Here is a 25981-nt window from a genome sequence, read left to right as displayed (position 1 = left end):
GCTAGGAGTCCAATCAGAGCTACAGCTGCCGGCCTACGCTACAGCCATAGCCATGCAGGATCTGAGCCTTCTCTGCGACTTACACCACAGCTCACGGCAATGCCAGATCCTTAACACAGAGAGCAAGGCCAGGGATCCGACCTGCAACCTCAGTGAACCTTAAAATCTTTGAATGTGAGGGCCAGCGGGCCCTGGGAGAGCACCTCTTCCAGCACCTGCCTCTTCACGGATAAGGAACTAAGCTGGAGAGCCGGGAGCTTTATGAGGTGCCCATGACCTCCCATTCTCCCATTCAGTCTTCAGGAATTTTCTTTTCCCAGGCTTGCAATCCCTTCCTCACCCCTCTGCCAAGTCCCTAATCTCAATCAGAGGCACTTTTTAAAAATCTCCAGTGGCCTTAGTAGCCAAAGGCTTGAGAAACTCAGCTGGCAGGTGATGGGAGCTGCCAGTTCCACCTGGCAACTTCGACACCTCCTTACAAAGCTCTTCAACCTTTCTGGAGCTCTTTTTGGTTTTAAAAACACTCCTATATCCTTTAATATTTTCCTAACTCTGTCAATAAACATAACAACTCCTATTTGCGCAGTGTAGCTAGGACAGGCCTCATTAGTGTCATTTTACAGGTCAGAAAACAGGTTCAGAGAGGAGCAAGGACTTGCCCAAGGTCACATAGCTAGTCATCAGGCTGGAGCTGTCACTCTAGATCTAGGCTCATTTCTTTGATTCCAAGCCACTGACACTCTTAGTTGTGCACCAAGGGGACTGCAGGGCTGGAAAGGGGGGCAGTACACACTCACACTGGGGAGGGTGGTGTACAATAGTGAACACCTGGAGTGGTTGGATTTGGAGTTGTTGCATTTAGAGTTGTTGGAGTTGTTGACAAAAACTTTCTCTGCTGGGCTGGCCCTTGTTTTATCTGATCAGGTGCTTCCTCCCCCTGCACAGCTCAGCAGGGCCCAGCAGTGCTGACTAAATGGCAAAGCACACTGTCGCCCAAGGGGTCCCCTTCAGCTAGACAACCTTAGGCCTAGAAGTGACATCGATTCTGTCGCATTCTCCCTACCGGGTATTCTCCCTGAGAACTTTGGTCTCCTTAAGGAGGGCCCATCTGTGAAGCGGTGCGCCAAAAGAGGGGCCTCTCCCCGACCCCGACTGTTCCCTTTGTAACCCACAAAGGACAGACTTAGGCACAGGAATCCAGGAGCCACAGCTGAAACTTTTTTTGTATTTAAAAATCAAACGCAGAGAAATATATATATTTTTTAAATCTAGATTTCTACGACTCTGTTTCTGGGAAGAGGTGCACACAGGAGCTGAACTGACTTCCCAGCGGTGGCTGGTCTGCAGTGGGGCCAGCTCGGATGGGGGAAGGGAAGAATTCAAGCTCCCTCTCCCTTCCCCTTCCGCCCCCCTACTCTTGGCCGGCCGAGGTGCGCCCTCAGGGGAGCCCGGCAGTGGAGGTGACAGATGCTGAGCAGCTGACTGGGGGGGCGTGGGGGGGGGGGGTCTGTCTTCATGGACCCCCTGGTGCGGCGGAAGCGGGGACGTGACTTGGAGAACGTGCGTCTGGGGGACGTGGGAGAACCGAGAGAAAATGAGAAAGGGGAGAGGGGCGGGGCTAGACATGGCCCCGCCCTCCCCTGGGAGGGGACTCCTCCCAGCGTCTGAAAGGAAGGCGGCCCCGCTGCAGAGATGCTGAGCTCAGCTCTACCGCCGCCGGGCTGCTGGGTGGGGGGCTGGGCGAGGAGCCGGCGCCTTTCTGGGTGAGGGCGGACGAGCGGAGAGAGGGGGAGGGAGGAGAGGCCGAGGAGGCCTTCTCAACCCTGAGGCCGTAACTCTCCTCAAACGGGTCCGCTAACAAAGCGGCCTCTGTTGGGGTTGCGGAGGCTCCTGGGTTCACGCGGAACCCTTTGGGGGTGGGCGGGGGAGTGTCTATGAGTCACCACCCTAAACCCCGACTTAGACCCAAGAACCCACGTCAGAGTGGCTGAGCCCTTGCGCCCTCTGACCCCAGGATTTGTTTGGTGGCGGGAGTGCAGGGAGCACTGCCTGCGCCTGTAGGGCTGCAGGTCAGAACGGCCCACCAGCTAGTGCAGGAAGGGACTTTGATTTAAGGCAGCCTTATTAAAAAGCAGGGAAGGTCAGCTTGGGAGGGGAAGGAAGAAACCCTTTGGACTCACTTGGAACAAATGGTTACCTAGGCCCATGGGTGGGTGGCTATTTTTGAGCTGACCTACATACCTATTTGCCTCTTTATCTTTTTATTATCACACATGGTTATTATGGGAGCTTTTCTTTAGCACTCGGTGCAGCTGCCGCATTTGCTGAGGGCTGCACAATAAGGTGTGTTGCCTCACTCTCCCAGGAAGTTTTCAGAGTCTCTGGCCCAGGAAAGAAGGACATCAGTGGGCCTGCAGAAGCTTCACCAATCTCCTTCCCCAGGGAATAGGATCCAAGTCTTGAGGGACCAAGTCCAGAGGTGGTCAGCCTTGGAGGCCAGGAATGATATTCAGACTTGGCAACAATGTCTCAGGGTTTTGCCAAGGCTGCAGAAAGCCCCCTCAGCCTGGGCCTCCATTGCCAAAGTTGACCTGTAGTCCTGCAGCCTCACACTATGGCTGACAAGGTTTTCCTTTACAGATGGAGAAAGTGAGGCGCAGAGCTGAGGTGTGGACCGAACTGGTTTGGGATTTACTCTTTGCTTGAGGAGGTAACTCTGTTCTCTTAAGTTAAAGCAAGGAGAGCCTGGAATTTTCTCTTTTACCTTTGTTCAGCTTCGCTAAGGCCTCCCTGTCAAACCTTTTAATAGCTCCCACTGCCTTTTAGAGCAAGTCTGGCTTCTTAGGTTGGCCTTGCAAGCCTCCAGGGCAGGCCCTTGTCTATCTCAAGCTTCATCTCCTTCCCAAAGCCAGGAGGGGGAAATCACAGATGGTTCTAATTACCTCTGAAACGCTCTTAAATTTTCCATAAAGTACAGTATGCCTGGCTTTGTGTATACAACTTTGTACAGTAATATGTATGTAGATGTGCAAAATATATACAGCCACATACCGTGGAGCATAAAGAGAACGTCAACAAAGTTTAAGCATATAATTTACAGTATTTTCAATCACGCTAAAGAGAAACAGACACACAGACCTGGAAGTGAGACTGGCAGAGGTAACAGCAGATTTCTGTCTTGTCCCATCTGGTGCCCCCTCTGGGGCATGAAATCCTTGGCCCCTGGGGAGGAGAATGGGGGTCGCTTGCACTCCTTAAACTGCTCTTTTGGGTTTGGATTTTTCCTTCAGCGCTGGTATAATTGACTTCACCTAGGTGCTCTGTGCCCTTTGCGATGCTTTTCGTCTTTGGTTTCAAATGTCTTCCCTTCCAGCTTGCTCCCATCTTCACACTGATTACTCTTCCCAGATACCCTTCTAGCCCCTGCTGGCTAACACCCCAAGCTTGTCTCAGCTCAGGGCTCCCCAGGAGCCCCTTTTGAACACACCAGGGAGCTTTGTGTGCCCCGGCGGGGCAGGGAGTGTAGGGCAAGGTGTCCAGCCCAGACCTTGCCTCTGAAGCCAGTGCTCCATTCCCAGAGCTGTGGCTATGTGGCTGTCTTTGCACATCATTATTTATTGAAATGATCCTATCCTAGATCTGAGAGTAGATCAGACTGTAAATTCCTTCAGAAGTCCTATCTTATTTTAAATCTTTAAACACCCACCTCCATCACTACCACAATTCCTCCCCGCCCAACGCTCACACACAACACCCCTACACCTCTCTATGTTGGCTGTATATGGTATATGCTCAACAAGTTATCTGGTCCAGAATTGAATGGAGCTAGAGCTCACTTGTGACTCAAGGTCAATGTGATATCAGTGAGAAGTCTCCCCTGACCCCTCTCAGGCAGTGGAGAACTCTGCTTCCTATGAACTCTGATAGAATGTATTATGGTCACAGAAAGTTAAAACCAAAAGGGGATTTCCCTTCTTGTCAGATGCGAAGACTAAAGGGGAAGTGGCTAGGAAAGGGAACCAGATCCTCATGGTCTGCTGGCTTCGCTGGCCCTCTCTCCACGGCACCTCATCACCTCTTCAGAGAGGCCTCCCCTGGTGGCCCCATCCCTTGTCCTGGGTTGTTTCCCTCCGGAGCACGCATCCCAAATGTAATTATACAAGTACTTATCTGTGTGAGTGTGCAACCCCTGTCTAAACTGCAAGCTCTGAGAAGTCAGGGTCTGTATCTGTTTCATCCTGGGGCTCCAGTGCCCTGCACAAAGCCAGAGTTCCCAACAGATATATATGAGGAGTTCCCATCGTGGCGCAGTGGTTAACGAATTTGACTAGGAACCATGAGGTTGCGGGTTCGGTCCCTGCCCTTGCTCAGTGGGTTAAGGATCCGGCGTTGCCGTGAGCTGTGGTGTAGGTTGCAGACACGGCTCGGATCCCGTGTTGCTGTGGCTCTGGCATAGGCCGGGGGCTACAGCTCCGATTCGACCCCTAGCCTGGGAACCTCCATATGCCGCGGGATCGGCCCAAAGAAATGGCAAAAAGACAAAAAAAAAAAAAACAGATATATATGAAAAGAAAGTATCGGTGTGGCCTGAGAACCTCCTTCCTCTTGCCCGGGGCAGCACCGAGATTGGCTCCAAAATTGCAGTTGACAGGCTGAGTGTGCTCCTTGTCAGGACCTCCAAGGCAGACACTTGGAAGGGGAGATAAGACACCTCGTGTATAACCCTAACACAGGGAACACAGCTGAGTTGGGGATGATAGACTGGGTGTCGCAATTGAGCAGTGGCACGGAAGGCAGATGGGAGCTTGGAGACCTGAGGCCAGGAACCAGATAGTGATTGAAAAAAAAGAAAACCACCTTGAGTGTCTGAGGCAGGAGAATGGTTAAATAAACTATAGGACATCCAAATCATGGAATATTATGTAGGGATTAAAAAGGGGAAGGTCAATTTTGGAAAAATGGCCCAGATATGTTGTCAGGTAAAAAGAATAAGTTGCAGAACAATTTGTATCCTCTAATCTCATTCTGGAAAAAAAAAAAAATCAACCAAACCAAACAGAGGACACTCCCCTGCAGACACCCACTACATGTGCATAGAAAACATCTAGAGAGATATTGGACAAACTGTCCACAGAGGTTATCTCTGAGGAAGGGAGGGGAGAGAGAGTGTACCTTTTTTTCTTTTGCTTCCAAGTTAAAAAGTAAGCTTACTTTTATTTTGCTTTGTAGAAACACTGGAAATTGGATTTTTACCATGAGCTCATATTACTTTCTCAAGAGTTTTTTGTTTGGGTTTTTTTTGCCTTTTCAGGACTGGGAATGGGGTGGGGCCGCGGCAGTGGAGACCCAGGAGAAGGACTGCGGGGAGGGAGCACTGACTGGACCTGGACAGATGGAGGGAGGGTCTGAGCCGACTCTGTGGTTCCAAATGGGGAGAAGTAGGGATTGCTGTGGACACACAATAACGTGGGAATCATGGGGCAGGGTAGGAGGAGGCTTGCTGACCACCACATGCCTCTGAGTCTGGGTAGGGGACAAGGAGCCCAAGGTCATGAAACCCTGACCAAGGGCAAGGAAAGGAAGAAGGTCGACCTTTAGGACCCTACGGATTCCTTAGCTGTTTCACCATCCTTTGGGTACAGAGTGTTCTGGCTGCAAGTGTTCTGGCTGCAGGTTGGAAACAAACAGAGCAAGGAGGGGCCAAAGCCAAAGCCGGCAGGAGGAGTCTGCCTTCCAGAGGCCTCGGTGGTGGTGGTGGTGGTGGTGGTGGTGGTGCTGGTGGTGCTACTGGTGGTGGTGGTGGTGGTGCTGCTGCTGCTGCCTGGGTCTCTGCCCTCCTCCCACTTGCTTTTTTGGGGTGAAAGGCCAGGGCTTCTGGCCCCTTCTGGAGGCGAGGCCCCTGACTAGGACCAGGAGCCAAGGAAACCAGAACAATGCTGTTCGTGGAGAGACGAGGGGCGGGGAGCTGAGTAGGGGCAGGAGAAGTTTCTTGGCACAGAGAAGCCCATGAAAGCCTGGAGAAGGTCAAAGATGAGGAATGTTCTGTAATTTCTAAGACAGCAGCTCATTTATCTCATACACACTTGCTCTGAGCCTGAACTCCAGTGGGAACACTGCCCCCATGCAGGCTGGGTGAATCCCCCTCTGAGGGACTGCGTTTAGATGCATATCTCCAGGTCTCCCCACAAAAGCGCCTGTGAAAGGAAGTGGGGAAACTGATGGCTGCCATGAACCCTGGGGCACTTTCACGGGTGTCTGTTCTGTCTGTACTACAGCTTCGTAAAGGGGATATTCTTTCACAAAGCAGGAAACTGAGGCTGGGGAGGATGGTGCCTTGCCCGTGACCGCATGGTTAGCAAGTGTTAAAACTGAGATTCAAAGCTGGGTGTGCCTGTGTCCCACTTATAATTTGGTTGCTCGGAGCCCAGAACACATTTTCCCATCAAAATAATGCTCTAAGTGGTGGTTTGGTTGTCATGATGGCCCAGCTCACCCAGGGTATAGGCGGAATTAATTCTATGTTTCAGTGCGGTTGTGATGAATCAGGCTTCTGCGGGCCAGCCTGGAAAGCCACAGGAGAGGGAAAATGCACTTGAGGGTGTGCCCAGCTGGGAACTCTTACCCTTACTCTAGCGCCTGATTCAGGGCCAGCAGGGAATGTGGTGGCTCAGGGAGCACTTGTCCATTTCCAGAGCTCTTCCCGAAAGCCCTGGTGAGTTCTAGCTGTTTATTGAAGGCAGAGCGCTTGGCAGGTTTGGGGTTTCTAAGACCGGGAGCATTACGTGAGGATGTGCTTTGATTTTCGGATTCCGCACATCTTGGTCCCTTCTCTTCTTTACACACTGCTCTGCTTTGGGCGGTCATCTGCCCTCTTCTTCCTCTAGGATGGAGCACTAAAGGCAATATCTAGGGTTCATTTTCACCACTAAATCTGGTGTCTGCCTGTGAAGGGGGTGGGCGACAGTGACTGCACAGGGGAGGAGTGATGGAGATGGAAGCCACTGCTGAGAGAAGCAAGGATCCATCGAAACTTTTACAGGGACTTCAGGGAGAGCAATCACTCATTCACTCTGCAGACATGTGCTGTGGGTGTGCTGGGCCCTGTCTCCCTTCCTTTAGTGGCACCCCTGTTGCCAAAAGAATCCTGAACAGGACTGACCGTGGGTCTCAGACCCAGCATCTTAGTGTTGGAAGAAAATCTTTTTCCAGATAGAAAGTGCAGTCTTCCATTCATTCAGGAAGGTCTGAGTGGTAGGCCTACTACTGAGAATACGTAGCACTTGAAAATTGAAATCCAGGGAGTTCCCGTTGTGGCTCAGTGGGTTAAGAATCCCACTAGTATCCATGAGGATGCAGGTCTGATCCCTGGCCTTGCTTGGTGTTGCTCTGACCTGTGGTGTAGGTCGAAGATATGGCTTGGATCAGGCATTGCTGTGGCTGTGGCATAGGCCGGCAGCTGAAGCTCCAATTAACCCCTAACCCCTAGCCTGGGAACTTCCATATGCCACAGGTATGGCCCTAAAAAGCAAAAAAAAAAAAAAAAAAAGGAAAAGAAAATTGAGGTCCAGAGGAAGGTGGGGAGTGACTTGCCCCATATCTCGGTCCAGGACCCGATGCCTGGACTATACCTGCCCCTTCTAGCCACACTCATGACCTTCCTGCCGCAAGATATCCCAGTCAGCTTTTAGGGTTCCTCTGGTTTGGAGTCCAGGGCGTGCAGGAAGGCTACCGAGAAGCAGCAGGACTCTTCTCTCGTGGCCAGTCATAATGCCTGGGCTCTCCCTGGCATCGTGACTGTCACAGTCAGCCCTGGGGTGAGAACTAGATTTCCTGCTGGTGGGGTTCAGAAGACATAGAAGTGTTTTCTCCCTTTTTTTGCATGATCCACTTGCTCTCTAAATTCCAGGCTTTAAGAGCACTGTTACCTCTGCCTGAATCCCTCTTTTCCAGCCTCCTTCCTAGGTCTTTTCTCTTTGGGTCTCAGTTTGAAGAGCTCTTCCTCTAGGACTTTCCTGGGCCCCCAGCCTGAAGAGCTCTTCCTCTAGGACTTTCCTGGGCCCCCAGCCTCCTTCCATCTCCCTGAGGATAAGCCTGGACTCTTGAGATTTTTCTTGCTTCTTGAATGCCTTTCTTTCCACCAGGCTGTGATCTCTAGGAGGGGCAGACACCATGGCTGCCTTTCCATTGTTTGTACATTTGTTTTTAGCAATTGTGTGCCCTTTATCAATCAGTGCTCAGCACCCAGTAGGTGCTCGGGGTACAGCTGGGAATTACTGGGACCCATAGCTACAGGCAAGGCCTTGCTGTGAGTGACTTCCATTCAGGTCATTCAATAACTGTTTCTCAAGGATCAGCCTACACACAGGATACAAAGATGACTTGGAAAAGAGGCTTATCTGGAGTTCCCATCATGGCTCAGCAGAAACAAATATGATTAGTATCCATAAGGACACAGGTTCCATACCTGGCCTTGATCAGTGCATTAAGGATCCAGTGTTGCTGAGGCTGTGGCGTAGGCTGGGGGCTACAGCTCAGATTCAACCCCCAGCCTGGGAACTTCCATATGCCTTGGTGCGACCCTAAAAAAGAAGGAAAAGAGGCTTACCATCTAGTAGAGGAATTGATGATCCAGAACCCACTTTACAAATTGCAAAATCTCTTCTAATCGGAGAACCTCCACCTTGTCCTGGTTCTCCCCACCCCCCGCCCCTCTGCTGGCCCATTGATTCTTGGCTGCTTGGGCTGAGGCCCACTGTATGCCTCTTAGTTCCAGGATCCTACCCAGACACAGGATAATCTGGGTCTGGTGTGGGGCTGCACATAGGCGCCTGGTGGCAGGTCCAGGGAGCCCCAGCACAGGATAGACAGAGCACACAGGGCTCTCCAGGCTCCTCACAGCTCTGTACCACATGCCTGAGCTCTTAGTTGTTTTGGAGAATTCGTTAAGCAATCGCCTCATTCTCAGATTCACCTGGGGAGAAACTTTGAAGGCAAAGGCTCATCTTCATTTCAAGGGTTTGAAGTGTTGGTCTCAAATTCAGTTCTCCCTAAAGTGGCAGGAGACCTGGGTCCAAAAACCTTGAATTATCAACCTTGGTTGTTCCTCCCAATTACCCAGAGCCTCAGTTTTGTCACCTGAAGGATGTTTTGTCATGAGGGATGTGAGAGGCTGTTAGTCAAGCAAGTCAAAGATGCTTCAGGATGAATGGGAATATAAATGCCCACAGTCTGGTCACCAGGGCCTCACCCAGTAGGGAGGGCACAATGGAAGTGGCCTCTGGGGGGTTCCTACAGTGGGTTTCATGCGGTGCAGGTGAGCTGAGGCTGAGGCTAGTGCTGGGCGGCACTAGGACCCAGGGGCTGAGTCTGGAGCCGCCGACTCAGCTGGGTAAGTTCACAGCCAGAACACAATGTTCTCAGTGTACCCACAGGAAACCCTGAAGAGGAGAACTGCACATGGCCTTCTGCTGGGTGTGTTCTGGTCCCAGCCTTTTATTCTTTTTCCTAACCTCAGTCCCCACTTTCACATCCTGTAACCTGCAGAGCTGCCTGCCCCACCCGGCTGGGCAGGTCCCAGGCCCCGGGAGAGCAATCAATGCAGGAAGCCCAAAGCCTGGCTGGCCTTCCCCGTTTTCAAATAAGACCGTTTGCATCTAACCTTGGTTTCCTGAATCAGCCCTTTGTGATGGAAACTTTTCACAGTGCAGAAGGCAGACCCAGGGGACAAAGCGGGGTTGCTAGCAGAGGCGAGGGTCTTGGCTCAGACACAAGGAAACAGCTGATGCCTCTGAACCACCTCCTCCCTTCCTCCCTGAAAGCCAGGCCCCACCTGGGACGGGGCGAGGGCCTCCACGGCTGCTGCATAAATCAGAAGGAGCTGGGAGCTGCCTGGGGAACCGGGGCCAAGTTTGGAGCAGAACATCCTATGATGTGGTTCCTAGTTTTTATTTCCACGAATGCTATAATATGTTGTCCCACCAAGCTATTTTTATTGAATGAAAAAAATTTAAAAAAAGCAAACCTCTGCAAAACCAACAGCCCTCCGTTAGAGGGAAGGACAAGGTGAACTTTTCACTTCCTTGCCCACAGCCTATCAACTCATCTGTGGTTTGGTGTCACCCACACTTCCGTACTATATTCAATCTCAATTTTGGCCTCTTTGTTTTTGAAGCTGTAAGAGCAAGGCCCCTAAACCCAGGTTGCTACTGCACGTTGCAGGAGTCTTTGAAAAGAGTCTTCTTAGTGAGTTCGCACAACCATTGCAGAATGGAGACCTACCAGGCCTTTGGCCAGGTATGGAGGCCAGATGCCAGCCTCGAGGCAAAGTGGCTGTGAGAGGGTGGACCGTCGGGGAGAGTCTGTAAGAAGCCAGCACCACGCAGCCGTATTCCTGCTACCTGCGCTGTTGGGGATTTGTAAGCAGGGAGCAAAAGCTCTTCCTTTATGACACAACATATCTGCCTCCTTAATGAGGGGCCTGGCCATTGAAAAATAAACCCTGGTGGTTATATTAAGCCCCATCAATAGGGCTCTTTCCATGCTGGCATTTCAGGGTCTTTCCCCAAATATTGGTTTGTAAGAGAATTTGAGTGTGTCCTTGTGCCAGGCCTACAAAGAGATTTGACTGGGTGCTTCCCAGACTTGTCCAAGCTGCGGTTCCCTTCTTGGAGAAGGGGCTTCCCAAAGCCGGCAGTGCTGTTACTCTAGGGAAGTCCACACAAAGCTTGAAGCCCCCAAAGACCTGGGTTCTAGTCTCAGGTTTTCCACTTTGCTGTGTGACCCTATGCAAGTCATTTTCCCACTCAAGGCTTAAAGACCCTCATTTATAAAACGGAAGTGTTTGGTGAGACATCAGGGTTGTTATAGGTGGAACTGTGTCCCTCCTCAGAATTTGTATGTTGAAGTCCTTACCCCCGCTGCCTTAGCAGAGGACCTTATTTGGAGATAGAACTTGATAGAGGTGACCGAGTTAAAGTGAGGTCAGATTAGGTAAACCCTAATCTAACATGACCGGCATCCTTATAACAATGGGAGAACTGCACGGTGGGGTGACAGTGTCAGGAGACACTGGGAAAAGATGGTCCTCTGTAAGCCAAGGAGAAAGGCCAGGGACAGATCTCTTTCCTCACAGCCTCCAGCAGGAGCCCACCCTGGTGACATCTTGATCTTGGCCCTCTAGACTTCAGAACCTTGAGCCAATTAAGTTTCTGTCATTTAAGCCGCTCGGTCTGTCAACTTTGTTCCGCCAGCCCTAGCCTAAACAAGTACAGTTGCTAAGGCCCTTCAGCTTGTGGGCTGTGGAATTCTTTCCTGCCATCCCTTGGTGACTTCCTCTGCCCCACCTGGAGTTTCTGTTACCTTCTCCCAGGGGCATCATGTGTGAGAGGTTGCTTAGCATATGCTACCCGTGACCAACATTCTAAAGAGTCCCTAGTGCTTGGATATGACTTGTACCTACCCTGAGAGCCTCTGTGCCAAAAGGAGAGGTGTGAGTTCTGAGCCCAGGCCCTCATAGTCCCTCATGCCTTGGTTATTGAAACCTTTCCTCTCCCCCTCGGCAGCCTTTAAATCCAAGGGTATTATATTGGCACCTTCTGGGAGCCTAACTCTTTTTCATGGAAAGTTCATTTTGGTCACAGGGCCAGCAGGACTCAAAGGAGACTGCAGAGGCTCAGAATGGGCGGTTGTTTCTCTCTCCTTGGATGAAATGATTCCTGGGTTAGGAAGAGCTGCAGAACCAAAGCTAAACTCTTTGCCTAATGAGGATGCCCCTTGGCTGGCAGCATAGTGGGTAAAGCTTAAATGCAGCCAGAGCTCATGCTTCCAGACAGCAAGGCGTTGCCTTCCTCCTTGGTCCTCCATCTCCCCTTCTTCTGCTTTTGTAGTTCTTGGAATGACTACTCCTCTGTGCTGAGAGACAGCGTAGGAATGATGTCCTGCTTTCTTCCTGCTCCTGAATCCATAGGTCTCTGGAGGCCATAGCACCTGGTCCTCCAGCTGCAACCTCAGGCTGGCTGGGAGAGTCTGATTTTCCTTTTCATGATCAGGAGTGCTTTCAAAAAGCGCTCCAGCCTCGAGCATTGAAGGGGGATCACAGGATGAGCCTCGAGTCTTCTCTGGGCACTGACACTGGTCCAAGAGAGGAAGTCCAAGGCTATCTTCCAGGCAGTATGTTTGAGAGCTAAGTTGCCCTGACTTCATAGCATATTCCAGATGCACTATATTTTGGAGACACTGCAGAATGTTAAGTGGGAAGAGTCTGACTTCAGCAGCCCCCAAGCATGACCTTTGGGTTGCTAAACAGATGAAATGCTCATGCTTGTGTGGTTTATCTTCAAATATATGTCTGGAGATTTCTGAGAAGATGGAGGGGGAGAGAGCGTGGGAGTGTACTTCAGGCCTTCAGGGCCAGGGAAGGAAGGAGAAACCATTTGGGGGAAAAAAAACATCTCTCCACAATGTCCATATACTTTAAATTTGATCCCTTCAGGCTGTCTCTTATCCTGGTTTGGCTCTAAGCCCAGAAGGGTGGCTCCTTCAATAATTCTGAGTTTAGAACATCTGCCTTTCCCTAAAAGTAAGTAAATAAGGACAAATCTGTAAATGCTTAGTTTCTAACCAGAGCAAAAATACTGTCCACCACCTAGTGGCCTGTGAAGATCACCTCTGAGGCATCATGCTAGCCTAAGGCCTAAGCCTTCCAGGCCCCGAGAAGCCTGCTTCCTAAGTTATTTATTGTGAAAGTCAGTATTCTTGGCCTCTTTCTTAGGTGTACCCTGGCCACGTCAGAGAAATGCTCTTTTGATGGAAAGTGGGGCACGGTGAATGAGGCTCAAAACATTCTGCTTCTTGCTTGCTTCTGAGAGATCATGCCCCTCCCCTGTTTACACGCTCAGCTCCAGTCACACCAAATGACTTGGGGTTCCACGAATGTGGCCCTGCCTATGCACGTGCTGTTCCCTGTACTTGGAATGCTGCTTTGGCGTCTTCCCCTCTAACTCGGATTGACCAGTCACGTTCAGGCCCAGGCTCACCTTCTCTAGGAAAATTTCCTTGTTGTCTCTCCTTTCCCACCTCCAGGCCCTCGTGGCTTCCACAGCACCTCTTATAGACCAGAGTCACAGAGTTAGGACACTATGTATATTCCATATGTTTACTTGTCTGCTTTTTCCATTGGCCAAAATGGTTTCCAAACCTGGCTGCAAGAGAGTCACATGACCCCCCAATCACAGACCCCTTGGACCCCAGGAATGAGGCCAAGAAGTCTGAGTTGTTTTTTTGTTTTTTTTTGTCTTTTTGCCTTTTCTAGAGCCGCTCCCGCAGCATATGGAGGTTCCTAGGCTAGGGGTCAAATCGGAGCTGTAGCCACCAGCCTACACCAGAGCCACAGCAACGTGGGATCCAAGCCACGTCTGCAGCCTACACCACAGCTCACGGCAATGCCAGATCCTTAACCCACTGAGCAAGGCCAGGGATCGAACCCGCAACCTCGTGGTTCCTAGTTGGATTTGTTAACCCCTGAGCCACGACAGGAACTCCGGGTCTGAATTTTAATGCAGCTTGATGCTGAGGCACAGCTAGTATGGGAACCATTGCCACATCTTTGTCTCCTTACCGATTACCAGAGACATAGTAGGCCCTCAACAAAATGTCTGACCCTTTAATTTCTCTCTGGTAACCTCTTCTCATTTTCACTTCCTTCCCTCACTAGCCCTAGACCAACAATTTGCTTATCCTCTGGCCCTTACCATGTAAAACTGTAACCACCGACTATTCATTTTTTCCATTCCTACTGCCAGGCTGCTAGGAGCTGCTGGTATACATCCCCAAAGATTAGTGCCGTTGCAAGTTCAAGGGCTTGGCAAGTGACCTCTGAATGAGCTTGGCAATGCTCTGACCCTGGTCAGCTCCCTCCCATTCTTCACGGGGACCATTCCCAAGCCCTTGGTCCCTGCTTCCTCCTGCCCCTTCTATAGGCCGTAGCCCAACCTGCCTCCTCCAGCACAGAGAAAATCGAAGCCATCTGATGGGAACTCCCTCAACTTCCTGCCACTTCACCTGTTCATTTACCCACATCAGCACCATCCTTTCCTCCTCTGTCCCTCTAAGAGTACTCACTCCACCTGGGCTCTGGATCCCATCCCTCCCACTTCCTCAGGACCTTACACACTCAATTATACATCCTTTCTCTTTGACCTCTCCCCGAAACAAATGTCTCCACTGTGTGTCCTCCTTTAGCTGTCCCCCCTTTTTGCCTCCTCTTCCTGTTAAAACTGTTGCCTAGCTCTGGCCCCACATTTTCACCTTCCACTCACTCTCCCAGCCACAGCAGTCTGGCTCTGCCTCCCTGTGCCACTAAGGTGGCTGCTCTTGAGATAAGGTTGGCAACAAGCTCCTTGCTAAAATCCAAAGGTCTTCTCCATCCCTCTCAGTTAACCGCTTGGCTGCACCAGATACTGCTGTTTGCAGCTGCCTCCTTCTCAAAATGTCCTTTCCCCTTGGTTTCCATGATGCCACACTCCTCCTTTTCTGGCTCTCTCTGGTCACTTCCTGCCTGTTGCTTTCCTGGGCTCCTCCTCTATTGTCCCTTAGATGCTAGGGTTCCAATTCTCCTTTCACTCCATGGGCTCTCTCCCTGGGCAATACCATCCATGCCCACCTTTGGTGGCAAAGCTCTGGGCTGGTGAGTCCCAAATCTTAGTCCAGCCCAGCTCTCTCTCTGACCTGTAGACCATAGAGTCACCTGCCTTTTGGACATATGGAGCCTGCTCTTCTCCTGTACCCCTGTCTCAGTGAATAGTACCACCAGTCCACCAGCTACTGACACAAGAAACCTGGGTGTCCTCGCTGAGTTCTCCAAGTTTGACGGGTCACCAGGTCCTAAATATGCTACTTCTTGAGTAACCCTCAGATAAAATCTATCCTCTTGTCTCCACATCTGGTTGCAGCCATGTCTCACCTGGGTTTCCACCATTCCCTTCAAAAGGATCTGGATCTTACTGCCAGTGATTTGCCACTATTCCTTCCAACTAAAATTTCCGAAAATAGATCTTGTCATTCCCCTGCTTCAAACCCTTTAATGGCTCCCCACTGTTCTCTAGTTGACGTTCAAATGCCTTAGCAAAACCCATCAGGTCCAATCCTGTCTCATCTCTTGCCCTTATACTTTCTGAACCAGGCATGCAGAGCATCTGCAGTCCCACAGAAGCAAGATGCCTTTCCTCACTCCTGGGCCTGTGCATATTTTGTTCCATCCATCTACAAAGTCCTTCGTTCCCACCCTACCGTGTCCTTCCGGTCTCAGCCTAAATACCATCCTTCTAGGAAGTCTTCTCTGACCCCTTCTCAGCTGGAATAACTGTCTCTGGTTTTATAGCATCTTATGCTTCCTGTTATCAGAGACTTTTAATACTGAAAATTACCCCTTTGCATCTCTTAATATATTTATAACCTTGAGGCTGGTGACTGTATCTTGTTTGACAGCATATCCTCAGCATCTAGCAGATACTAGACACACAGTAAGTGTTCAGAAAATGTCTGCTGAGTGAATAAAAGATACTTGGAAGTAAACAGCTTCTCTTGTTGCTGGTATTAAACTGTACATTGGGAGTTCCTGTCGTGGCCCAGTGGTTAACGAACCTGACTAGTAACCATGAGGTTAAGGGTTCCACCTCTGGCCTCGCTCAGTGGGTTAAGGATCCAGCATCACCATGAGCTGTGGTGTAGGTCGCAGACGGGGCTCGGATCCCACGTTGCTGTAGCTGTGGTTTAGGCTGGCAGCTGTAGTTCCAATTCGACCCTAGCCTGGGAACCTCCATATGTCACAGATGTGGGCCTAAAAAGACAAAAAAACAAAAACACTGTACATTGTTTTATTACGTAGAGCTTATATTATAAAAATGAAGTAAATGGATTCCGGAGAAACAGTTCCTCTGGGGAAACCTGACTAGAGGAATTAAAGTATCTGGAGAGGTGGAGAGCAGCTTGTGGATGTTGACATGTGAGGCTACAATGGCGCCCATGTGCAGGAGCCCATGCGGAGGGCAGGAAGCCACCAGCATCATTCAGCCTGGCTCCTCACACAGAGGGGATCATGTGAGACGTGGCTGCTTTGGGCACGGTTTCTATTTGTTTCATCACCTCCACCTGTCAGTGCAGCATAATGGAGCGCTCTGGGCTGAGATTTGGGTTATTGTCTTGGCTCTGCCCACCACCTATTTCAATTACTGTAGGCATTTCTCCACTATGGATGCTGCACTGTAAATAGCTAACAACACAGTTTCTAAAACAGTGTAAAGATGCAAATTCATAATTTATTTTCTCAATAAATACCTGTTGCATACCTACTATGTGCCAGGTAGTGTTCTAGGTACTGAACATAGAGCAATGAATAAAACAAGGTTTCGACGTCCTGTCTATCAACCAGGGCGATGAGCTAGATGTTGTATTAGTTTCAGGTGTACAGCAAAGTGAATCAGTCGTACATATATCCATTCTTTTTTCCATATACGTTATTACAAACTATTGAGCAGATTTTCCTCTGCTACACATAGGTTCTTGTTATTTATTTAAGGGTCGTGCTCAAGTAGAGGCTGAATGATCACAGGGAAAGGTGCTTCAGAAAGTTTTTCTGATCAACTCTAGGCTTACTTCAATTTCTAAGGACCTAAAAAGAAATGTCCAGGAGTTCCTGTTGTTGCTCAGTGGAAAAGAACCTGACTAGTATCCATGAGGATGAGGTTTCAATCCCTGGCCTTGCTCAGTGGGTTAAGGATCGGGTGTTGCCATAAGCTTTGGTGTAGGTCACAGATGTGGCTCAGATCTGGCACTGCTGTGGCTGTGGCGTAGGCCTGCAGTCCTGATTTGACCCCTAGCCCAGGAATTTCCATATGCTACAGGTGCGGCCTTAAAAAGAAAAAAAAAAAAAAAAAAGTCCAGTTTCAAGAGAAAAATATTCTGTTAAGTTAAATGTTCTGATAAGTTCAAATATCAAAGGGTAAAGACGAAGTGATACGGTGTCTATGCTGTACTGTTACATAAATAAGTCAGATGAAAGTTAGTGACTTCTTCTGAACTGTCACTGAAAATATGATTTAGAGGTTTATTGCAGACTAGGTATTTAAAATTTTTCCTTTGGTAATCAACAAGATGGTTATTGCCAAAAAGGACAATATTAGGAAACCCATTGGCTTTCAAATGTGGAACTAGTTTAAGAAGTATCAATGTGGAAATAGGTGAGTTTGAAGGCTAATTTTTGTGCTCTGATGTGCTTTAGAGACAAGATACTGGGCTGAATTGTCAATCATCTGCAGTCTATTCCAAGTTCCAAAATTTTCTTCTTTCTGGGCTATGTGACCATGGGCAGGTCTTTAACTTTTGTGTGCTCAGATTCTTTATCGACTCAAGGAGGTCACCACCTCCCTGTCACGCAGTATGTGTTAAAACATTCCCTACTCCTGAGATTAAGTCCAGTTGCTACTGGGATTATATTTATCCACAATTAAGCAACTCAGGTACCAGTTATAATGAGGAGAAAGGAAAATGCTGTCTGAGGCAAAACTTGCATACAATCTAATAAATGATTCTCTTAAATACGCAGTGTGGGCCCTGGCAGGGTCCCATGAGGAAAAACAAAGGACACCTCTTAACTTTCTAAGATTTTCCTTATTATGGTAAAAAAGCCTACTCACATATTGATAAGATAAATTCACATTCTTCTGAAAAGACAAATATCCCTGAGATAAAGCCAATCTGCCATTTGCTCAGGAGAAATGGTTTTTAGATTCCCTTCTTAGAAAAAGCAATTTGACCTCTTCCCCCATCCCAAATCCCTGAGGCTTTGAAGGGATAAAGAAACCAATGTGGAGCTCTTTCAAAGGATTTATTTGCTACGGAATTGCCTGAGCCCACCAACAAGATGAACTCAGGATTTCTATGTTTAAAAGGATTTTGCTCACTGCTTTATTTTTACAAGTGCTTCAACATTCAAAAAGCAGTTCTTTTTGCCAGCATCTGGCATGCCTAGAAGAGGTTAGAAAAAGTTAGAATCTATAGAATTAGATGTTTAAAAATAGGAAAAAAACCCCTACATTTAAAAATTCCTAATTTGGACAGGTCCTGAGTTGAAACCACATTCATTTGCAGAAAGAACTGTTTTAGGTCAGAAATGCTCCTTGCTGTACAGTGGGAAAATAAAAAAAAAAAAAAAGAAATGCTGTATTTTCTTTTCTTTCTTTTTTTTTTTTTAGAAATGCTGTATTTTCTAACTCCAGTTCTTGACCTTGGACTTGAGGGGTGGAGGATTCTAGGAACTGCACAAAATGACAGGAGGGATGCCATTCAGTTGGCCAATTCCGGGATGTGTCCTGGCTTGTGAAGTTTTATAAATCTCTCTTAAACCCAAACCTCTTGGTTCTCTGACACTGATTGTCTAAATATGATTCTCAATACTTTTTAAAACAAACAAAAATTCTCCCTGCAAGATCACACATTTAAGTTTTTGTTGCTTGTGGATAGATACAGAGAAACCAAGTACGCATGTGAAATAACAATTCGGGGATGGAGCTGTGAGTCTCTGGATGGCTATATAATCTGTAACAAAAGTTTCTCGCTGGACCTGTACTTGTGCACCAGAGGTGACCATCCAGGCAAGGTCAACCTGAAGAGGGTGTGAAGCCCAGAAGCTGCTCGATGGGTTTAAACCGCCACTCATCTGCCTCCAGCTCTTCTACCAAACTAGCTAGTTTTTCCATCCGAGCAACTTGCTGATCTGTAAAGAGTCAAGGAGATAATATATAATACAATGTATTTCCCATGAGACAGTCACCAACCACCGACATGATGACTGATTTAAAAATAATTTCTAGAAAGATCTCTCCCTTCCATATTCTAGTAGTCCTTATCCTGTGTTGCTCAGAAGACTTAATCTTTTTTTAAAAAAATTATACTTATCCTCCATGCCATTTGTGTACTAAATTTGTGATTTGTACAATAAAAATCCAGGGTTACCAGCAATTGTACCCCCCCCCCCCCCGGCCCCACCGTGCTATCAATGGAGAAACAGTCCAGTCTGGTGGGGGCAACAGAGTTCCCTGATGCACAAATGAAGACCTGGTGAGACACGATAGAATGGAGAAGGTGCTACCAGGACCTTAGAGTCCAGGTGGACCAAAAGGTATTACATAAATATCTGAAGATGAAGATGATGATGGTAACCAAAGGAGGACGACAGTAAAAGAAGGTTTCAGAAAGGAGAAGAAAACGCAATACAAGAGTAGGAAGCATTAACTCCCCTGGAAAACTAACCCCTTGGACTTCAACATTAAGCCTCAATGTGGACATTATGTCTGGATTAAGACTGTAGAATGGTCTTGTCTGCAGGTAATTGGAAAGTCCACTTAAAAAGCCTTAATGAATTTTTGTTACAGAGCACTCTGACCTAAGTCCCCCAGTAAATTTATTCTCGTAAAGTACACAACACTCACGTGCTTACCATGTTTCACCTGTTTAAGCGTCGATGCCACCTGATAGCTGAAAACGGATTCACAGAGGAATCTCTCAGAGCCATCTACAAACAGAAGAGGAAAAGTTTTAATCTGCTCTAAGGGTTTTATGGCTTCTGATAAACCAAGTAAACATGTCCATTCTTTTCCCTACTTTTACATTCAGAGTCTAGTTTTCAGTGTTTACAAAGAGGGCTTCTATTTCATTTAAAACTAACACTGCTCTGTTATAAAAGCTACTTCTTCTATACCTAGAATATTAAAATAGTGCCTCTACTTGTTCAAGAGTTTAAAAATAATGTTTAAAAAAACAAAAACAAGAAACCCCAGTCTGATGTCCTGGTCAACAGTTCCCCCATCCTAACCTGACAACTTCTTAATGTTCTATTGTGTAGGTCAAGCAAATACTGACAGCTGACACATGTGGCCATGTGGCCCCTGTGCTTTCCAAATACAAAGGTATAACAAAACTCTAAACCATTTTCATTCTAAAAAGTAAAGCTAAAAAAAAAAAAAAAAAGGAGTTCCCGTCATGGCACAGTGGTTAACGAATCCGACTAGGAACCATGAGGTTTCGGGTTCGATCCCTGCCCTTGCTCAGTGGGTTAACGATCCGGCGTTGCCGTGAGCTGTGGTGTAGGTTGCAGACGCGGCTCGGATCCCGCGATGCTGTGGCTCTGGCGTAGGCCGGTGGCTACAGCTCCGATTGGACCCCTAGCCTGGGAATCTCCATATGCCGTGGGAGCGGCCCAAGAAATAGCAAAAAGACCAAAAAAAAAAAAAGGAAAGCTGAGGAAAAAATAGTTGTTGATATTACATAGATATCAAATTACATCACTATGACCATCACAAAACACTGCTGGGAAATTTCATCCTGTAAACGCAAATTGTAACCTTGATCTTCCAACTGAACCAAAACACTGCAATTTGCATGGCGATAAGAGTATGGTGCAATTTCAGAACCTAGCACTGTACTGGTGCCAGAACTGGCAACAAGAAGGTAGCTAACTCAGTCACCACAGTACTTGGAAGATGATTGTGAAACATAAGCTAGTTCATGTTATTCCTTGTCAGGCAAGGGCTGATACAGCAAAACCTAGCCCAGAAGATACAGAACTCATGTAGGAGAATGTGACTTTTAAAAGGATAGCAGAAACCATTTGGGGAAGGGATCTTATTGCAAAAATTCTGAAACAAATAGAAGGGGAAGACACAGATGTCTTTTTTTAGGCGGAAGGTCATGCCAGCACTACTAGGTGTCAAGCACTCACCCATCAATCATGGGTTGGGTTGGTGTGTCAGCCAGGTATTAAGTGACAAGGAGAGAGGACTTACACATTCTGGCTTCATGCTGAGTTTCACACAAGGCAGATCTTATTTCAGAAACTCATGATAAAAAGAAAAACTATAAATGTTGTATTCAAATAGCTTGAATATACAACCAAGAGGGCTTCTAATATTATCTTCAAAATTGATGCAAAAAAATATATATATAATTCTTTCTGTATATAATATATATTATATTGTGATATTATGCTATCATTTCAAAATACAGTTTTTTTCATAGAGTGATATACACTTTGGGGAGAATGTTATTCTTCAAATTCAACCTCTTTTCTACCTATTGTGCTCTCTGGGATAGGATCCTATCCCCTCCTCCCAACCCTGTTCCTCTGGCTGAATGTAAGTCATTTGAGGGCAGATTAAACTGAGCAAAATTTTTTAAAATTTTCAATTGACTGAATGTTATACATTATTCAAAGAGCAAGGTGAGCTAATGATATCACTGAGATTTTTGGATAAGGGTAATGGCCAGCAAATGACTATGAATCCCACTATGGAAGAGGGACTGTGTGACCATTTGACACCAATGACACTATTATTACAGCTCTTCTGTGTAAATATGCCAGCCTTCATACCTTTGCTTAAAGAATCAAATATAACTTACGCTTTATTTTAGAAAGAGCAAAGCATGGAGAACTAGAGCTCACTTCTCAGATGGTCTGATCCTGAACTTTGGGGATTCTGGCTCTAAGGATCAGGCCAAGATTTATTTGGAAGTGCTACCTCCCACTTACATTTAATCACAGGTGCTATGAGGATAAATGCTTAAATTATAACATTTGCATATTTCCCTTGGTAATGAACTTCAAAAGGATGTAAGCTAATCTTTCAAAAAGGCACCTGCATTTCACTTTGCCACTCTCTATGTCTATGGAACACACTTTTGCTGATTTGCAGCTCTGTATTAACCACAAAGTCCACTGCTTCTTAGCCACATCCTATTAGATGTGATATCTGTACCAGCCTAAAGCCTGGAATTTCTCCAGAAAGAAGTCAGCTTAGGGCAGTCTGTCTTCCTTTTAGAAACTGTAATCAAACCCTTTGTAAGACACCAAGTAGCAATATGTCAGCTTTCCTTTTAAGGGACAAGCAAAGGTTATAAATGGTGAAAAGGTCAGTAAATTGTCCAAATCTAATACCATTGCCAACTCCAATAAACAAGATGCTAACAAATTCATTTAAAAGAATATTACCTCACAGCAGGCAAATAGACAATGCCAGGTAATTTAGGCTTCAATGGCCTACAGTGTCACTAAAATTCAGCCATTTCTGGGCTGGAAGACAGTCTTTAATTTGCTTACTAATAACTGGGTGAGGACAATCCTAGCCAAGGGCAGGGAAATGCTGAAAAGTCCTCCACAATAAACTGCTTATGTGAGATGTCTGTTATCAGAGAGCAGATACACAAAAAAGTTAATTTACAAGGTTAAGTACAGGTTATTTGGGTTTATTATCCTAGACTCAGGAGGATGCAAGATCAAGTTGAACCTGCCAAGATTATAAACAGCATCCAATCTTGATTCCTAATTGCTTTTGTTCCTTACTCTGAAGAGATAACTCTTCCTACTCTATTTTCATAAGGCATATCTTAAAGATATTGTGGGCTTGGGTCCAGACCACTGCAATAAAGCGACTCACACTAATTTTTTGGTTTCCCAGTGCCTATAAATTACATTTATAATAACACTATAGTCTATTAAGTACATTATGTCCAAAAAAAAGTACATACCTTAATTAAAAAATACTTATTCTCTGTGTACACGAGTTTGTTTCTGTTCTGTAGAACAGACTTGTGGTTGCTGGCGGGGAGGAGGTGGGGGGAGGGAGTGGCATGGCCTGGGAGTTTGGGGTTAATAGATGCAAACCATTCCATTCAGAGTGGATAAGCAGTGAGGTCCTGCTGTATTTAGCACAGGGAACTACTTCTAATCACTTGTGATGGAACATAATGGAAGATATTATGAGAAAAAGAATGTATATATATATATATGTATAACTGGGTCACTTTTCTGTACAGCAGAAATTGATAGAACATTGTAAATCAACTATGATAAAAAATTAAAACAACTTTATTGCTAAAAAAATGCTATCATTGAGCCTTCAGCAAATTATAATCTTTTTATTGGTGGAGGGTTTGAAATATGGTGAGAATTACCAAAATGTGACAAAGAGGACACACTGAAGTAAATAATTGCTGTTGGGAAAATAGCGCCAACAGACTTGTTTAGGGCAGGGTTGCCAAAACCCTTCAATTTGTAAAAAACACAGTAGGTGAGAAGCCCAATAAAACAAGCTATGCCTGTATTTGATTAAACTACTGTTAAGAAAAATGGTCAAGTACATGTCCATTACATTACTCAAATAAAAGCATCATCTATAAAAATGGCAATGCTTCCAAATCTAGCATCATTATTAACCCACATTTTCAATTTATCATTCTTCATTTGACCAGGATAAAGGACTGCCATCTCTTAAGTTTTCAGTCTGTCTTTAAATGTAAACAGCTTTAAAATATAGGTGAAACTTTTAACCTAAGGAAGAGAATCAAAACTGTGCACTGTGAATTTAAATGTAAATTCATGCTACAACAGAAAGCCAACACAGTCCTCCATGGAGCACAATAGGATGGAATAAAAATGGGCAGAGCTATAACTTATTAGAACATGAACATTCCGATTAATCTCAGAAGGCTTTCTTCTTTACTGTTTCCAAGTAACCTGGTGTACACTGACTGAGAATGCTGACAGCTGAGTCCAAGGAGACGGTCTGTATTAAATTCTTCCTATCACTAGAATTTAAATGACTTACATTTAGGGTCCATTACAAAATAATGATTCCTCTTCTACTGCTATAAAATTCATTAAGAATTTAAGTGCCTCCAACTTTTGATTTGTGGTAAAATTCCTTTTTTTTTTTTTTTTTTTTTGGTTTTTAGGGCCGCACCCGAGGCATATGGAGGTTCCCAGGCTAGGGGTTGAATCAGAGCTGTAGCCACTGGCCTACACCACAGCCACAGCAACACAGGATCCTTAACCCTCTGAGCAAGGCCAGGGATTAAACCTGCATCCTCATGGATCCTAGCTGGGTTAGTTAACTGCTGAGCCATGAAGGGAACTCCCTGGTAAAATTCCTTAATACCAGGTCTCTGCTGCATATAATTTATTTTTAGTGCCAAATATGGTAAATGAGGCCTCCAATGTTCACTACCTCCAGACTCAGGGATACTAACTCAAGTATTAAGTTAACACAATTGAAGAAAACAAAAAGATAAAGACAGAAGTATGTATACCTAGGATGTATCACTATCTGATTATCTACTTCACTAATCATGATTTGAACAAATTCTAAAAGAGCCTTATAGTCCCAGTCTTTCCATGTTTTCCTGTCACCAATGATTCTTCTGTTTGCCCTGGCTTAATCCAAACCTCTGCTTTTCATTATACCTGATATAAATGAATAAAGAGCACCCCAAAAAGCCAGCTGTTAACCAGTTTGTACCTTTCTCACATTTCCAGATTAATTTTTAAATATACTTACTGAAATCTGCAACATTTAAAGAAAAAAAATATATACTTAAGCATACATGTGCTAGAACCAAGTAGATTTTGAACCCTTAATATGTTCTTTGCTGATTTTTTTCAAGGTATGATGAATAATAGTTAAGGACCACTTTTATGAGAATCCCTTGGATGTTAGTCAAATTGGAGATTCCTGTGCTGCAACTGAGACTAATCTGGAATCTCTAAGGTGAGCCAGACATGTACATCTTATTTTTATTTTGTATTTATTTATTTTGGGGGTCTATGCCTGTGGCATGTAGAAGTTCCCCGGCCAGAGACTGGACCTGAGCCACAGCAGCAGCCCAAGCCCGTGCAGTGAAAATGCCAGATACTTAACCTGCTGCATCATAAGGGAACTCCCAGAAATACACATTTTAAATAAGCTCTTCAGTTGCTTTTTATGCTCCCTATTAAGAATTTATTGGGCCAGCTCCTAAAGTGACACGAATCTGATGAATTCTAGGTACCAGTGCCTTGATTACAGCCTGTGCCTTGATCTTGGCCAGCCAGTTTGCACACATGTGCTGAATAAGATGGGGGGTGATTTGATGCAAATCCAGCTCCAGTGCTAGAAAAACCACATAGTGGTCCTGAGTGGGTCAGGAGAGTCATCTTCACATATAAGAGTAGTAGATTGGTTTTTATTTCCTCTTAGAACCTCTTTGATGGTTTGGATCTATCTGTAAATGAAATATATTAGAAAAAAATTTATCAAACCAAGGGAAGCAGACGGGTGCCAGGATAAAGCAAACTGGAAGTCAGAATTCCTGGTTCCAGTGCTGACTTTGGCCTTTCACATGGTCAAATCATTTTATCTCTTCTGGGTCTAAATAACTCGAGATGACCTCCTTGATTTCCAAAGTCCTTTTCAGCTCCAAAATTCTGATTCTGGAGAAAGACTTGTGTTTTAAAGATATTATTTTGAAATGGGGACAAGAGATTAAGTGTGGAGCTGAAATCAGGGCAACTTCTCTCATTCACTTAATAGCTTCTTTACAATTAATATTCATTGCAGGTCTGAATCCAGTTATTCAGCAAAAAGCCGCATGAGATCACCTTCTAACATCTCTCCAGCTCCTTTGGGGTAGGTGAAAAGGGCTTTCCGTGGTGGGGCAAGGTCTGAGACACTGAAACCAGATCCAGTGACAGAACTTCCGCTGACCCCACCAGCTGAGGAGGATGATGATGAGGCAGCCATTTCCTCTCTAGTAGAATTCTCACTTCACTACAGAGAAAGAAAAACAGCAATTGGCAAATTTATGGAAGTGAGATTGACAACATTTCATTCTAGCCGCCATGAAAGCCAGCATACAGTTTAGTAAAGAATGAGTTCCAATTTTTTTCTAACTTCTGTACACCCACAATCTTTTATTGATGCCTCAGGCCAAAATGTCACTCAGGATTTTAAGTGAAAATATGTTTATTCTTAGTTTTTCTACTTAAAACTCTACTTCCTATCATTAGCAAACTGTTTATGTCACTTGGGACTGGCTGTGGGTGATTTATGGGTTATGAAGGGGTGATATGGCAGTGCCAAGGCAGCAATTTGACTGAGGAAATAAAATATATGAGGAT

General features: G+C 46.1%; 1 protein-coding gene and 1 long non-coding RNA gene across 2 annotated transcripts; one reads left to right on the top strand and one right to left on the bottom strand.

Annotated features, from left to right (window-relative positions):
• The first annotated feature begins 1652 nt into the window (after nucleotides 1-1652).
• LOC125116479 (uncharacterized) lies at nucleotides 1653-25553 on the top strand. Its single transcript, XR_007132343.1, has 4 exons — nucleotides 1653-1763; nucleotides 2641-2710; nucleotides 24490-24593; nucleotides 25422-25553. It is a non-coding gene; the product is annotated as an uncharacterized LOC125116479 (long non-coding RNA).
• ANAPC16 (anaphase promoting complex subunit 16) lies at nucleotides 17863-25604 on the bottom strand. The gene is made up of 3 exons (XM_047761723.1): nucleotides 25463-25604; nucleotides 19493-19567; nucleotides 17863-18769 (listed from the first exon to the last, which is right to left on the bottom strand). The coding sequence occupies exons 1-3, from the start codon at nucleotides 25602-25604 to the stop codon at nucleotides 18654-18656; spliced, it is 333 nt and encodes a 110-aa protein (XP_047617679.1). The 3' UTR covers nucleotides 17863-18653.
• Nucleotides 25605-25981: the final 377 nt, after the last annotated feature.

The sequence above is a fragment of the Phacochoerus africanus genome, chromosome 15 (genome assembly GCF_016906955.1).
Source record: "Phacochoerus africanus isolate WHEZ1 chromosome 15, ROS_Pafr_v1, whole genome shotgun sequence".
Taxonomy (NCBI): domain Eukaryota; kingdom Metazoa; phylum Chordata; class Mammalia; order Artiodactyla; family Suidae; genus Phacochoerus; species Phacochoerus africanus.
This window is presented reverse-complemented; position numbering and strand designations above follow the sequence as displayed.

Coding starts and splice junctions, on each gene's coding strand:
- ANAPC16 (XM_047761723.1), bottom strand. CDS start 25,604: ATGGCTGCCTCATCATCATCCTCCTCAGCTGGTGGGGTCAGCGGAAGT. Junction 19,568..25,462: donor AGCTGGAGAGATGTTAGAAG/GTGATCTCATGC, acceptor TTCTGTTTGTAG/ATGGCTCTGAGAGATTCCTC. Junction 18,770..19,492: donor GCTTAAACAGGTGAAACATG/GTAAGCACGTGA, acceptor GACTCTTTACAG/ATCAGCAAGTTGCTCGGATG.